Source organism: Populus euphratica, unplaced genomic scaffold, assembly GCF_000495115.2.
Source record: "Populus euphratica unplaced genomic scaffold, PopEup_1.0 scaffold993.1, whole genome shotgun sequence".
Taxonomy (NCBI): Eukaryota; Viridiplantae; Streptophyta; class Magnoliopsida; order Malpighiales; family Salicaceae; genus Populus; species Populus euphratica.
The window spans coordinates 41,777-57,589 of NW_011500846.1; the positions used below are offsets into that span (position 1 = coordinate 41,777).

At 33.4% G+C, this 15,813-nt stretch overlaps 1 protein-coding gene and 1 pseudogene across 1 annotated transcript; both read left to right on the forward strand.

Moving 5' to 3' along the window:
* The first annotated feature begins 3,196 nt into the window (after nt 1-3,196).
* On the forward strand, nt 3,197-7,990 carry LOC105116571 (uncharacterized; annotated as a pseudogene).
* A 774-nt stretch (nt 7,991-8,764) lies between these two features.
* On the forward strand, nt 8,765-14,326 carry LOC105116572 (enhancer of polycomb-like protein 1). Its single transcript, XM_011013990.1, has 11 exons — nt 8,765-9,393; nt 9,480-9,585; nt 9,675-9,798; nt 10,106-10,183; nt 10,361-10,399; nt 10,945-11,025; nt 11,154-11,201; nt 12,980-13,030; nt 13,140-13,208; nt 13,366-13,605; nt 13,833-14,326. Exons 1-11 carry the CDS (start codon nt 9,054-9,056, stop codon nt 14,082-14,084), a joined length of 1,428 nt encoding a protein of 475 aa, XP_011012292.1. The 5' UTR covers nt 8,765-9,053; the 3' UTR covers nt 14,085-14,326.
* The last annotated feature ends 1,487 nt before the right edge of the window (nt 14,327-15,813 follow it).

Consider the following 15,813-nt stretch of genomic DNA (forward strand, 5'->3'; position numbering starts at 1 on the left):
ACCCCCAATTTGACTATAACCATGTCAACCATGGCTGCCACCGACCATTTGTGTCCACACACATAACAAAGGATGCATGGAATTTATCAGCCACCCTTTAACAATTGCATTGTTAGTACTCCATCATCGAAAAACAGAACTTGTCTAAGGAGGTTGAGATAGATTGTCATTTATATATCCCAGTTTATCTTTACCGAGATATACATCTCGACCACCTAGGATCAAAGTGCATAGTTAGTGCCATCCAACTTATTGCAAATTGGTGTAGTAACACCATCAGAAGTCTAGGTTGGGGCTGAAGTTTTGCTCAAAACTTCAGTCATTCTCGTAGTCAATTCGGCTAAAATGGAGGAAGATGGAGATTCCTCAATTTAGGGTTCAATGTCAACCATGAAAAGAGACAAAGTTGATTAAGAATTTGATAGAAGGATCGGTATGCTCTGATATATCATGGAGAAAAATCTTTCTTATCTCCAATGCCTTATTTACATTAATAAGAGGATATATATAACAGATTGTAACCATAACATAAATAACGTAAATTTTCAATTATGGCTATATAGTTATGGGCTTAATTAACTAATGAATATATTACTAATTTTCCTCTTATAATCTTGTAGAGGACAACTCATGCCAACACAGATAAGCAAATGTGTTGATATTCCACTTGTGCTAATAAGTTACACATGACACCTGTTTTGATCAGACCACGTCACTCCAAATAACGCATTTAAACACCTTATTAGCACTAAAAATCACTACCCTTATCCATAGTTATTAAACCCGGCCCAAGGGTGGGTCCCAGGTCCTGGGTTTCATGGGTCAATCCGGAAAAATTAATTTTTTTTAAATTTTAATAATTTATATAAAAAAATTAAGAAAAAATCCATGTAAATATAGGCTATACATATTGTAAATAATGAAATTAAAATAATATTTTAAAATTTTTTTTATTCCATATTAAAAAAATATTATGTTAAGCTTTTAAACTGGAGTATTTAAATAAAGAAAGTTTTTATCCCATATTGAAAAAAACATAGTTTTTTTCTTGTAAACATAGAATATATATACTAATGATTTTTAAATCCCATATTGAAAAAAGATAATTTTTTTTTTAGAAATATAGAGTATATATACTAATGGGTTTCAAATCTCACATTGAAAAAACATAGTTTTTTTTTTGTTGTGAACATAGAATATATATACTAATGATTTTTAAATCCCATATTGAAAAAAGATAATTTTTTTTTTAGAAATATAGAGTATATATACTAATGGGTTTCAAATCTCACATTGAAAAATAATAAATTTTTTTCTTGAAAACATAAAGTATATATACTAATTAGTTTCAAATTCTACATTGAAAAGATATTATGTTATTCTTTTAAATTGAAATATTTAAATCAAAAGGTTTTTTTTTATTTTACATTAAAAAAAGATAATTTTTTTCTTGAAAATATAAAATATATATATTAATGGGTTTTAAATCTCACATTTAAAAAAAACACCGGGTCTCGTCCAGATTGACCTACTGGGTCAATTGAGTAGTTACACTGACCATTTTTTGATAAACTCGAACCAGTTCAGCCTTAGGTTGACCTGTTAGCTGGTTCGGGTTTAATAAATGGGCTAGTGGCGCGTTAATCTTAAGCGCGTGGACTGCCATCAATGTTTTTTTTTTTAAAAAAACAAATATTTAAAAAAATATTTAATTAATATTTTATTATTTTAATGTTAAAATATAATTTTAATATATTTTTAATTAAAAAATATTTTTTATAAAAATATTAGATATCATATTACTAAATACACATCTAATTTATGACTTGATAAAATTTTATTTTTGATTTTATAAAATTACAATTATTTGAGTTAAATCAATTTAGTTAAAATTAAATATATGATAAATAGTAAACAAGTATATAAAAAAAAATTCTTCAACTTGCACTTATTAAAAAAAAATATTATTTTAATATATTTTTTAATTAAAAGATATTTATTTAAAAATATAACATATAATTCAGGTTTAATTTAGTTTTGATTATGATTTAGAAATCTAACCACACCGGTTTAATCAAAACTAAATTTTTGGTGCATAGTAAAAAACAATATTAAAAATACCTCTTATCAAAGTTTATCTCACATTGATTTAAAAAATTAAAAAAATATTATTTTAATATATTTTTAATTTAAAATTATTTATGTAAAAGTAGTAGGATTTGTATTATCTCGAAAAAATTAATTAATTTTTTTTATGTTTTAATATTATATATGAAAAAATTAAGAAAAAATCCATGTAAATATAGGCCATAAATATTATAAATAATGAAATTTTAAATAATATTTTAATTTTTTTATTCTATATTAAAAAAATATTATGTTAAGCTTTTAAACTGGAGTATTTAAATAAAAAAAGCTTTCATTCCACATTGAAAAAATATAGTTTTTTTCTTGTAAACATAGAGTATATATACTAATAATTTTCAAATTTCACATTGAAAAAATATAGTTTTTTTCTTAGAAACATAAAGTATATATACTAATAGGTTTCAAATCTCATATTAAAAAAGCATAACTTTTTTATTGTGAATATAGAATATATATATACTAATGATTTTTAATTTTTACATTGCAAAAACATAAATTTTTTTCTTGAAAATATAGAGTATATATACTAATGGGTTTCAAATCTCATATTAAAAAAAAAAATTCTTGAAAACATAAAGTATATATAATAATTAATTTCAAATCCTATATTAAAAGGATTTTATGTTATTTTTTTAAGTTGAAATATTTAAATCAAAATGTTTTTTTATCTTACATTAAAAAAACACAACTTTTTTTTTGAAAATATAAAATATATATACTGATAAATTTTAAATCTTAAATTTAAAAAAAATACCGAGTCTCATCCAAATTGACCTGCTAGATCGATCAAGTAGTTACACCGACCGTCTTTTTGACAAACTCCATCAATTTGGGTTTAATAACTATGCCCTATCAAATGGGATGGTGGCGCGTTAATCTTAAGCGCGTGGACTGTGGAGTTAAGTTAAGAGTTAATGACAGAACAGAACCAGCATCAGCATTTAACAGAAGACAGCAAAGGTTCAGGCACGTGTCCAAGGCCCTTGGGTTTCAGTCAGTCAAAACCATTTTTACAGTTACAGACAAGAGAACACAGAAATGAGAGAGAGGGGGGAGTACAGGAGATATAAAGACAAACTGCAAATGAAAGAAAAGCTAAAGTGACAGGATTAGTCTTGGTGATCAAGTTTCAATCTTTCTTTGCGAGTTTGTCACCCTCTCTTAGTTCTCCGGTTCTGCACTCTAATAGGTACGTCTTTTCTTTCACTCTCTATGTTGTTTTGGTCTCTTGAATGTGTAAAACCACGCTGATGCTTCTAATTTATCCATATTTTTCTGGTGGTAAGCTTTAATCTTAGTTATTGTTAGCGCCAAAAGGTTATTTTCTTTTTCTTCCACTCTCTGTTGGGTAGAGCTTAGGCTTTTATCTCCAAAGATGAAATCTTGCTTCTTTGGTCTCTGTTATTTGCTTGTACGAAATGGGCGTTGCTCGAGAGTTATAAAATAAAGTTTCTTGACTTCTGCAATTATATTCCCTTGAGTTGTTTTGTTGTCCATAAGTTAGAGTTAGAAAAGGAATCTCCCTTTTAGTGGAATCAGGAATGTGTGCTTTCTTAGTACTGTTTGGCTTAATTTGGGTGTCCCTGAAATTTCTTTGGATTTTGATGGTAAGCAAGGATATTGGGGTTGTGACCAAAATTTTGGTGTTATATTTTTTACCTGAAATCTTCATGGTGCCTTAGTTCTTAAATACCCTTCACTAGAAGATTTTCTGTGGATAACAACGAGCACAAACTTGTTTGCCTGTTAAAACTTGAAAGTTAAAGATGCCACCTTGTTTCATGTTCCGTTCTAAATTTGCTTGATTTATTATTTTATTCCATATTTCATGCTTGATTTATTATTTTATTTCCCATTTCAGTGTTGGTTCTGTTCTTGTTATCCCAAATCTATTTTTTAAGTTGAATTATGTTTATCTATTACAGCTATGTATCCTTTCCTAAATTATTCAAGTTGCCATCTTGAAACTGCAAACTTTGTGTTTGTCCCTTAAGATGTCCACTTTCTGTTTATGTGAATTTGCAGCTGAAGCTTGACGAGAGCGTTTGATTTGGACTTTTGGCATCTTGAGGGCTCCCTGCTAAAGATTGTGCAATTCTAAGAATTCCTTTTTCTCTTAGATTTAGCATAATGACTGTTGGTGGAGTGTCCATGAATATTCATGACCATGGTGCTGCTCTTGACGAGAAAAGGACAAGATTTCATTGCAATTACTGTGGTAAAGTGATGAGTGGTTTCTCCCGTCTCAAGTACCACTTAGGAGGTATACGAGGGGGTGTAGTGCAATGTGAGAAGGTTCCTGAAAAAGTGAGGGTACATGTTGCTAGAATCTAAGAGAGTGAGTCTCGGCAAGGAAGTTCAGAATCTTTATCATCCAGATCTTCCCTGGAAGAGATGTTACTCCTCTTACTCGAATGGTGCTAAGCATATGAAGAATGATGCCAATCAAACTGCAGGTTGTGGGAGTGGAATGCAAGCAGAGATGTATTCTGTGGTGGAAGATCACATGACTGCACGTGTTTCAGTAATTAATGGAAGAATAGGTTCCAAAACATTCATGAGTGGTGAAGCAAAAGAGATGTCAAGGCAAGCTCAAAGATGCATTGGCAGATTCTTTTGCGAAACAGGTTTTGATTTAACCACTGCCACTGTGCCTAGCTTCCAGAGAATGATAAATGCCACTCTTGGTGATGGTCACTTGCCATATAAGGTCCCAGCTTTACAAGATTTAAAAGGGTGGATCCTCCATGATGAAGTAGAAGAGACAAAAACATATGTGAAGGAGATTAGTCGCTCATGGGCAAGCACTGGGTGCAGTGTTTTGCTGGATGGATGGGCTGATGAGAAGGGTCGCAACCTGGTTAGTTTTGTTGTGGAATGCCCTGTGGGTCCAACTTATCTTCGCTCAGCTGATGTTTCAGCGATCATTGATGATGTGAATGCCTTACAATTGTTGCTGGAAGGAGTTATTGAGGAGGTTGGGATTGACAATGTTGTTCAAAATGTGGCATTTTCTACTTTAGGATGGGCAGGGCTTGTAGGCGAACAGTTTATGCAAAGGAGCTGGTGCAGGGTTGTTAAAATTATGATTTTGATATGGTATGAAAAATATAAAATAAACTTGCATCTTAAAATTGTAAGATTATAAGAAATTTTAAAATATATTAAAAAAATTATGTTTTAAATAAAAATTTATATATAATTAAAATATTTTAACTTTAAATAAAAATTCATATATAATTAAAGTATTTTAAAATATATATTTTAAATAAAAATTTATATATAATTAAAATATTTTAAAATACATACTTCAAATAAAAATTTATACATAATTCAAACATTTTAAAATATATTCTTCAAATAAAAATTTAAATAATTTAAAATTAAATATCTTTTTTCTTAAATATTGATTGGCAACAGCTATTATGGTATCTTATATTTTTTATATAGAAAAAATAATTTAGTTAGCCAAGTAATTTTAGCTTTTCATCCTAAACTTTATTTTTTGCACTAAAACTTTATTTTTTGCACTAAGTTTTGATTATATAGAAGATAAAATAATTTATTTATTTATTTTACATGTAAAAATTTATTTCATATTAATTTTAATTGACATGTATGTTTTTAAATTTATTCTTTTAAAAATTGTAAATAAAAATATTTTTCTTATACGGATAAAAGTTATAAAACTAATACTAAAATTGAAATGTTAATTCGGCAATTAATTAATTTATCTCTGCAATAAATTATCTCTGTAATAATCCTCAACAGATATAAGGTTTTACCTGGAAAACAACTCTTTTTATTTCATTATCTTGCACTGGAGCCAGCAATGATTTATTTTGTGCAGCTGAAAGCCTGAAACACATGGTTAAATACAGTTTAGTAAAAGTGATTTTGAGTTAGGATTTTTATCGAACAGTTGGAAAAGATACCCCAACACAACCTTGTTCGTCCCTTACATCTCATCAAACACCTCACCCCGCACACTTTCTTCTACTAGAAGCCATCTCATGGAAATACTCTGTATTCAAATTATCCTCCTTCAACCATAGTTACTTTGCTTGTTGCCTCTCATATGCCTCCTCTTGAGCTACGAGAGTTGCTAATTAATTGAGGCATATAACATAAGCTGAAATTGAATTCTCACCATCAAATTGTCTCTGTGAAAGTTAAACAATGAAAGTTCGAAAGAATATGATTTTGCAATTTTTGTTTTTGATCTGTAACAGCAATAGGCTAAATGCCAATAGGCGTTGGACACCTGTAATAGCAATAATAATTTTATTTTCTGCAATAAAATCGTTAAATCGGTGGTGAAATCGTAATTTTACATGATTTTATCTGATTTTAATGATTTTACCAGAGTTCAACTCGATTTCACTCATTTTAGAGTTTTATGAACGATTTAGCATGTTAAGCCTACATTAACTCGTTAAATCATATAATTTTATGAGTTAAATCGTGATTTTAATAACTTTGAGCTGACGTGTGTTTTGGTGTGTGAGTGCATCTCATTGCATTGAGCTTATGCTGGAAAAAACAAATATCATTGCGAAGTTCTTCAAAGACATGCAGAAGTTTTGAAGCTAATGAGAAATCATATAGATGACTGCAACTTGATAAAGCCCTCCAAGATGAAGTTTGCTATGCCTTTCTTCACCTTGGAGAATATTGTATCAGAAAAGAACAACTTGAAGGGGATGTTTGAATCATCTGAGTGGAAGAACTCAGTATGTTCTTCCACTGCTGAGGGAAAGCGAGTGGCTCGTCTGGTTGGGGATCAATCCTTCTGGAATGGAGTAGAGATGGCCTCAAAAGCATCTTCTCCGCTGCTGCTTGTTCTTTGCTTGGTTAATGAGTCTGATAAACCACAGGTGGGATACATATATGAAACCATGGATCAAGTAAAAGAGACGATTAAAAGGGAATTCAAAAACTAGAAACCAGATTATATTCCTTCTTGGACAGCAATTGATGACATATGGGATGCACATCTCTATAGCCCTCTTCATGCAGCGGGTTATTATTTAAACCCATGTCTGTTTTATTCAACTGATTTCTATAGTGATCCAGAGGTTACATTTGGCCTGTTATGCTGTGTTGTTCGTATGGTAGCACACCAGCGCACTCAACTTATAATAACATTTCAGCTTGTCGAGTATAGACATGCTAGAGGTGATTTTGAAGAGGGGAGAGCAATTGCCGAAAGAACCAATATTTCTCCAGGTAAAGGCTATTCCTTCTTTGATTTTATCTACCCCCCTTCCCGTTAATCTTGATTGCATCATTGAGTTGGTCATGAACGAAATTTATTAACTTTGATGTCCCTATAAATTCAAACGCGGCCCAATGGTGGTGTACCTATGGGAACAATGTCCTGAGCTGCAAAGATTTGCCATCAGAATTCTGAGCTAGACTTGTGATGGTGCATCTAGGTATAACCTGAAGAAGGGTATGGCCGAGAAACTTCTCATGGACGGAAGGAACCGTATCGAGCAACAAAGATTGAATGACTTGGCATTTGTTCATTATAACTTGCAGCTGCAAAACAAACGATATGGTGTTGGAAACAATGTTGTGGGTGAAGAGATTGATGCCATGGATGATTGGGTCGTGGAAGAAGCACCACAGGAGACACCAGAAAATGGTGGCCCTGGATGGATGGGCTCAGACTGCAGTGGAGCCACTAAAAATGTTGAAGTACGTTGTGGAATTCAAGCAAAGGAGTAGACCGTTGATGATGCATGAACACAAAAACGTTGCAGGTCTTTTGTGTTTTCTGCTCTTGCATGGGATAGAACCATGACATCCTCGCAGCAATCAGCCTTTTGTTTCTGAAGTCTTTATATCAAAATATCATGCAGGTGGTTTTATATTTTACTGTCCTACTCCACCTTTCCCCACAATTTAATCTTTGATGGCATGGAATACAATTTAAGAGAGAATGCTTTGATGATCAGAACCCCATAACATAAAGAGAAAATATTGATTTAACCATGTCTCAAAACTCCTAGTAGCTAAACTTTACAGTGTGTTTGTTTGAGATTTTTTTTTTAAAATTTTGAAAAAATAAAAAAATATTATTTTTTTTATTTCCAAAAAAAATAAAATAAATTGAAATGTAACCACTTAATTATTTGGGAGTGCTAATTAACCATGCATTTTTCTAAATTTTTGAAAAAAAAGATTTAATATTTTTTTCTAATTTTTAATTTTGATATATTAATATAAAAAATAAATAAAAATATTATTTTGAATAGCCCATCAAACATTATTAAATGACATTATTGGTATTGTGTTAACATTAATTTAATTTTGTAGATGTAGATGGTGACCTGTTAATTTAATACTCTCAGATAATCTAATCTTTAATTGATTTATGATGCTCTAGGAGAGCGAAGACTTACCTAGAATCAGATAATAAGTATGTTTTTTTTTTTTTTTTAAAATAAATAAATAGAAACTACTAATCCTATACATGAAATTTAAAAACATCCAAGGGATGGAAAATAACATATTTGTCACCCAACCATAAATCAACTTGATCCCCAAACAAAGATCATTTGTAATTGGATCCCTCAGCCGTGATATCCAGACGAATGGGAAAAACAAAGGCAAAAAGTGGTCCCCATTCTAAGTTGGAACCCTAAACTCCTCCCTCGCGATAGCCAGTGACGTCCATCAGTCGCATCTCACCATCTTCTTCCTTTCTTTCTGAAACCCTAAATTATTCATTACCATTCCAATCCATTACCTTACCTTACCTTACTCTTCTCATTCTAGTCAAAGGCGGCTTCTTTTCTCCTCCCGTCAGAGGCCAGAGCAAACCCTAGAATTATACTAAGAAGAAGAAGAAGAAAACAAAACAAAATCCCCAAATCATTTTTTTTAAAAAGGAAGAAATGAGCAGGCTTTCGTTTCGACCGCGTCCGCTGGACATTCACAAGAAACTGCCTATCGTAAAATCTGTTAAAGAATTTGAAGAAGATGACAACAACACTCCGAATTCAACACGCAACTCTCAGCAGCAGCAGCAGCTTCTCCTCCGCATCTCTTCTTCACTTGCTCCTGCTCCTACTCCTGATATTGACCAAAATGATGTCCACCAACACCACCACATTATTCCTTCAAAGAAATTTGCTGCCGAAATACCTACTCCCCAGTTTGTCGTTGTTGATACCTATGAAAGGGATTATGGTCGCACTTTTGCTCCCCCCACTTCCTATCTTCGCGCTAGGGGAGGTGAGTTTCTCATTGCCTTTTGCTTTCTTTCTTTCTTTGAACAAATCAAATTTATTTTATAATTTCTTTCTTTTCTTTTTTTGCAGCTCGAGCTGAGCTTGGTGAGTTTGTTGAGTATGATTTGGATAATGAGGATGAGGATTGGCTTCATGATTTCTACAAAAAGGATAGGAAGAATCTTTCGCCTGAAAAGTAAATTAATTTTCCTTTTTTAGTAATGAGGAGGTTATTATTGCTGCTAACTGTGATTTTTTCTTCTAAATAAATATGTTATAATATAGGTTTGAACTTCTGCTTTTCAAGTTGGAGGTGTTGGATCATAAAGCTCGGGAAAGAGCAGGGGTTATAACGCCTACTCTTGCTTCACCAATCCCTGTACTTCTACAATTTGATGCAGCTCTTGAGGTTAAATTTTGTGTCCATTCTTCAATTCCTCTATGTTGCCATGCTTTTAGTCATGTGCAAAAGCCAGTAGCTTGATCATTTGTCTTGCAATTTTATTGCTTCCTTAAACACGGACTTTCCTACTAAATACATTGATTGTAAACCTTATTGGGCCATGAAATGGAGTTAAAAGTTCATGTTTACAATATTGATACTTCTTGTCTCTTAGTTATGATTCTTTCATATGGAGTTTCTTTTTGTCTAATCAATATATATACAGCTCATTGCTTTTGAACCTCCTTTTGGTTTTCATTCCTTTTATTTTCAGGCCTTGCAAGCTCAACCTCAAACTCAGTCCACCCGTTATGCAGTTTTCCAGTCTGTCTATAATTATTGGAAAGATAAGGTAATGGTTTCGAGTTATGATAAATAACTTCAGTTGCAGCATTCTGCTTTGAATTCTTATGATATTTCCAGTCGAGATTTAACATCAAGTTATGCTCAGTGAAAGAGCTGACAGTTGTGATATAGCTGTTCATATCATTGAATATTTATCTTCTTTTTTTTCTTTCTCTATTGGTAGCGTGAAAGATGGAAGAAACCAATTCTACGGCGTTTGCAGGTTAGTTGCATGAAATCAATATTTAAATTTTTTGATGATAAACAATACTTCTGGAAACTTTATCAAGACACTTTGAACTAATAGATATTAGTGGATGTGATTAAGCGTTGTAAAATTATTACGGAATTGTAAATTTTGGAGAAAGGTTTAGTAAAATTCATTCAAAGAACACTGGCCAGTCTTTATAAACTAACATTACCTGTCTGGTCATCATGGCTGCAAAAATGGTGAAGATGCACTTAACAGAGCTGAAACTTTTAATTTCAAGAAGATTTTTCTGAGGATGATTTGGAAGATTATGGCACCAAACCCACCATTCTGTCCTCATAGATTTCTTTTTATTGTTGACTTCAATTAACTTGCTAAGATTCTCTTTTTTTTATTTTTTTAGTGAAACTGGTTTAGACGACAAGTGGTAACTAATGTTAATAATCAGTTTTTATTAAGATCAATGTTTATGCTTGACTCATTTTTGTGTGTTGATTGTCCAGTCTTGGCTTTTTTTTTCTCTCTCTCTATCTCTGTTTTTTTTTTTATTGGTACAGCCTCCTCCGCCAGTTAATGATACCAATCCTTACAATGTGTTTAGACCAAGGGAGAAGGCCCACAGGCTGCACACCAGAAGGGTATATACTTTTGCTTTTGTTTTTTGATATTTAAGTGAATTTCCTACAAAAAGATATCCCTTGCATTATCTTTAAAGAATAAGGAAATTGTTTCTAGGTTTCTAAACTCTTCCTTCTCTTTTATGCAGATGCAAAGGAGGGAAAATAATGTGCAATCATTTGACAAGCTTCGCCAGGTGAGCTCTATTATTTCTTTACTTATTGTCGATACAAAATTCCCATTCAAGATTGACACTTTTATTTCCTTGGAAGATATCACCAGTCCAGTGTTTTATACTCTACTAATTCTTGCTTTCAATATTTGCAAAGAACCATGAGATAAACATGAATCTTGTAGTGGGTCTGTTATTGGCTAAGCTAGAAGCATGTGCTCTCATGCTGTACGTGTGCCCGCATTTTTTTGGGTCTATATCAAATTTAGGGAAGAATTTTGATTAGTCACAAGATCTCTTTAAAATAAAATGTGGTAATGTCATGCCACTTAAGATTTCACTTTAGTCTAAAAATAAGCATTCATGGTAGTTTAATTGACTGTTTAAGTATTTAGCTGGTTAGAAAATTTCATCTTTGGTTAATGTAGATCTATAAGTTTGTATAGTTGTTTTTCTTTTTTGGTCTGAATAGCAGGAATTTATTTTTCTTGCTTTGAAATTGAGTCCTGTTAGGATTGCTAAGCCTTTGAAAGGCCTTGTGTGTATTTGATTGAGATCTTTTGTTGAGGCTTGGTGCATAAAGAAAAGTCAGTTCTCTTCTCCTTTCCTGCTTCAAAATTTTACTGCTACGATGTCTTAGCATACTGCTCACAACTAGCGACATTTACCTTATTGATTCATTAGAATTGTAGTTATGTACCCCCTTCTTCTCGTTGTACCAACATCCTAAATCATCTTCAGAATTTTCACCAACTGAATGAATTAAGCCCTCCAAAATATAACTATATTGTAGTTAATGTTGTTGCTCAAATTTCCAAACTAACAGCTCTTTCTAGCTGGCCCCTTTTTAAATCAAATCCCAATTAACTTGAACTCAAATTGTGTTTAACACCTCAATTACAATCCCTAAAATTTAGAATTGCTAAAAGTTTGCCTACTATAAACATGCTAGTGGGCAGATTATCCACCCTGTCCTTCATCTTTCTGTTGTGTGTGTACTGATAACCTTACACATTCATAGCATCCTTGTTGTGTTCATGGAAACTGAACTTCTCTTTTAAATAAGTGACTGTAAGTCACTTCAGCATGGAAGAAGAAGGTTGGTATGAGGTCGGGGTCATGCATCAGTCAATATTCCCCTGGGAAAGCAAATTATCTTTTTTGATTTCTGCATGATGGATGGAGTTAGAATCTGTGTAAGTCACTAACATGAGGAATTGGGGATAGCATGGGAAGTGTAGGCAAGGCATTAAATATAAGTTGATAGAGAACAGGGTTATTTTTCATCAGGTAGGCAAGGCATTAAATATAAGTTGTTGATAGAGAACAGGGTTATTTTTCATCACTTCAATTAGTGGGAGAGTGGATTTAAGGAACATCTGTCAGATGAGGCTCTTATTGTAAGCGAAACATTATAGACAGGCAGTATTCCACTTTCACCTGATTTTAGAAGAACAGTTCATAGCATATGATTTTTCCTTCTCTCTTTTCAACTTGATACATCTTTTCTCTTCACTAACCATGCCTTCAAATGCACACTGACCTTGAATGCAAGGAGAATCACTCAGAATAATTATTTTCTGAAGTCTAATGGGTTGGTATGCCTGCAAGTTTCTTATTCTAAACGACATAACTTGTGAAAAATGGATGAAGTGAACTGACATAGGTTTTTTGTTTGGTAAGTTATCTGGTTTGTGAGCAAAATTTGAACAGCTCTCTGTTGTGTAATCTCTTTGATAAGTCGTATCATTTCCCATATCTGTTCTTCAACATGTTTATTTTATTTTATCCTGTATATTCAGGTCAGACGCAACCTTGAACAAGCCAAGACCATACTTGAGGCTCTGATTAAGGTGGGATTTTTTCTGATGAAAACTCAATGAATATATGGAAAAATGCAAGTCATTGATTTTTCATATTAAGGGAAGCACTCATTGTCTGCCTATACATGTATGCATGCAGAGAGAGGAGAAAAAGAGAGAGGCAATGGAGAGTGAGGTGAGCCTCCAAAGGATCCAAATGAAGTACAAGGTATCTCATGTACCTTATTGTTGGTTCCTTGTTTCCTTTTTTCCCTTCTTTTTATTGGATCATCTATTATTCAACATATCAATTTGTTTATTTGGATGTATGTTTGTGCCATGCAATTTCTGTGTTTTGTTTGTAATCCTTTACTTCATTGGTGCAGCATGAAACTGAGCTCCTTGAAGACAGCTTGGCTGTTCCTGGATTCCCTCTCTCTTCCAAGTTCGCTTCAAGTGAAGATGAATTTGTTGATTCAGATGACCATGCAAACAGCCGTCCACGTAGCAGACCTGCACTTCAAAATCCACCTGTGACGGACTCCAATCCGCTGGCAGCTCCGGCTGTAACCGTGAAGCAAGAGTTTAGACGGCGGCATACACCACTTGGATGGCTCAATAAAATGGTAAAGGGATGGATTCTTTAGTGAATCACCTGTCCTCTCTCTCACTCTCTGTTTGCCTAACTCCCAAAAGCAGTAATCACTACAAATAGTCACTGCTACAATAGTTGATTAGTTTTTTTTACTAATCAATAAGTTGGTGATATGATGATGATAAATTGCGCTTCCATCTGTCCTTTCTTGAATATGAAATATGCTCCTAAATTCTTTTATTTTATGGATAAACACAGGACCCTCTTGAGCCAGAGCTTTTGTTCACAAAGCCTCTGGTTCCAGAAAAGTTGGCAGCTGCAGGCATTGTACCACCAGCAGATTCGTCAATGAAGAATGATACATCAATGCCACCATATAGATTTCATGGAAGAATTGGCCGGGGTGGGCGAATTGTATTTGATAGATGGAACCCATTGTTACAAACTCCAATTGATCTTGGTAACTCTTTTTATATACCGCCAAGACCAAGGCCTTCAACATACAATTGAAATGTTTACTTGCTTTAAATCCCACATCCAGCTGTGACTGGTGAACCCACTGGGAAGAGAGATCCATTTGATGTATTAATTGTAATGATACAGTGGAACGGGGGGGAATCTGCAGGAATGGTGAATATAGCTATGAGCCTATTTGCCAGTATTTTAGGCTGTGGTGAATATACCCACTTATGATGTATCATCGTTATTTTTCTGCATTTGTTAGAAAAAAGATCACGTCTCTCTTTTTCTCCCATCATTCTCTCCCTACATGCATGTGCGCGCTCGCTTGCGGGCGTGCTTTTTAGAAAGTGCTTCATTGTGGTGAAAATTGTGAAGAATCAATCAACCACATGATTTAGCCTCCATCAAAGAAGTTGAAGAACCTCTTGCAACATTAATCAAAACCACCAAATCCATCTCAATCTCAGATTGTCCATGCTTATGTTGCCACACCGGCCTACAGACCCATCTTGATGGAGGTAAATATCCCAAATTAGTTTTAAAACGATGCGACCACGTGCTGCACTCATCTGAAAAAATAACACTAACAAGTCCAGAATTGTGCTCGCAAACACCATCTCACAAGCTTTTAAAAAAAAATAACACTAACAAGTCCAGGATTGTGTTTACAAACACCATCTCACAAGCTTTTAAACATTCTCTAACAGTAATAGCACGATTAGACGTACCTGCCATAGATACGAACAGTAGGTGACAATCAATCATTCTTGTCATCTTCTGCCTCCCAGCATTGAGTCATCACTCGACTCACACTCCTAAGAACCCAGCATGAAACTTTTTCAAGAAGAAAGCCGAACTCACCTGCCAACAATCTCGAAGAAAACGAAGAACATTTTCCTTGATATATGGACAATCAATAAGCAACGCAAGGAGACTCGACAGCATAACAATGTTAGTGCTACAAACCAGTTTTCATTTAAAGTTTTTGGGCAACAAGCTATAAACAACCCTTGTTTTGTTGAGTGTCATCCCATCCAAGGCTTGCTCCAATTACGTTGATCAAGATCATAAGCTGATTTAGAAGAGAATTCACCCTGAACAACAGCTATTTTTAGCATTATGTCCATAAAAAACAGCTTCCACAGAGATGATGATGTCCAAGGTTGGTTTGACAGAGAAGACTAGGACCACATTCTCATTAACTCGACTCTTGCACCTTGAAAACTTAACTCATAAATAATTATATGGTGTCAATCAACCCACTTGGGCTTTGTGACAATGGAACCAGTCATAATATTGAGAAAAAAAATCCTTATATTCTTGGTGCATATTTACAATGATTTATCATACAAAAAAATAATTATTAGAAAACAATCAATGGAAAATGGGAAGAGAAAAGGGCAAGAAAGGAAGCGACAAAGATCAGAGAGAGAGAGAGAGTGAGAGAGAGAACTGAAGTAGCGATGTACATGCACCGGAAAGAGATACAAATGCAGTGAAAATGGAAGATAAAGGAAGGGGTACTTATGTCACTTCACACCATGATTTATCAAAAATAGACCCCCAAACTATTGGGGTAGTACCAATTTTGCTCCTAAACTATACATATTTCCTTTTGTTTTGACTGAAATTATTATTATTATTAATATAACCAGCTCTCTTTCTCTCCCCCTCAAACCTTTTAGTTTTTGTTTTGACTGAAATTATTAATATTATTATTAATATAACCGACTCTCTTTCTCTCCCCCTCAAACCTTTTATACTTTTTAACCCTGCG

Coding starts and splice junctions, on each gene's coding strand:
- LOC105116572 (XM_011013990.1), top strand. CDS start 9,054: ATGAGCAGGCTTTCGTTTCGACCGCGTCCGCTGGACATTCACAAGAAA. Junction 9,586..9,674: donor AAGAATCTTTCGCCTGAAAA/GTAAATTAATTT, acceptor GTTATAATATAG/GTTTGAACTTCTGCTTTTCA. Junction 11,026..11,153: donor ACAGGCTGCACACCAGAAGG/GTATATACTTTT, acceptor TCTTTTATGCAG/ATGCAAAGGAGGGAAAATAA.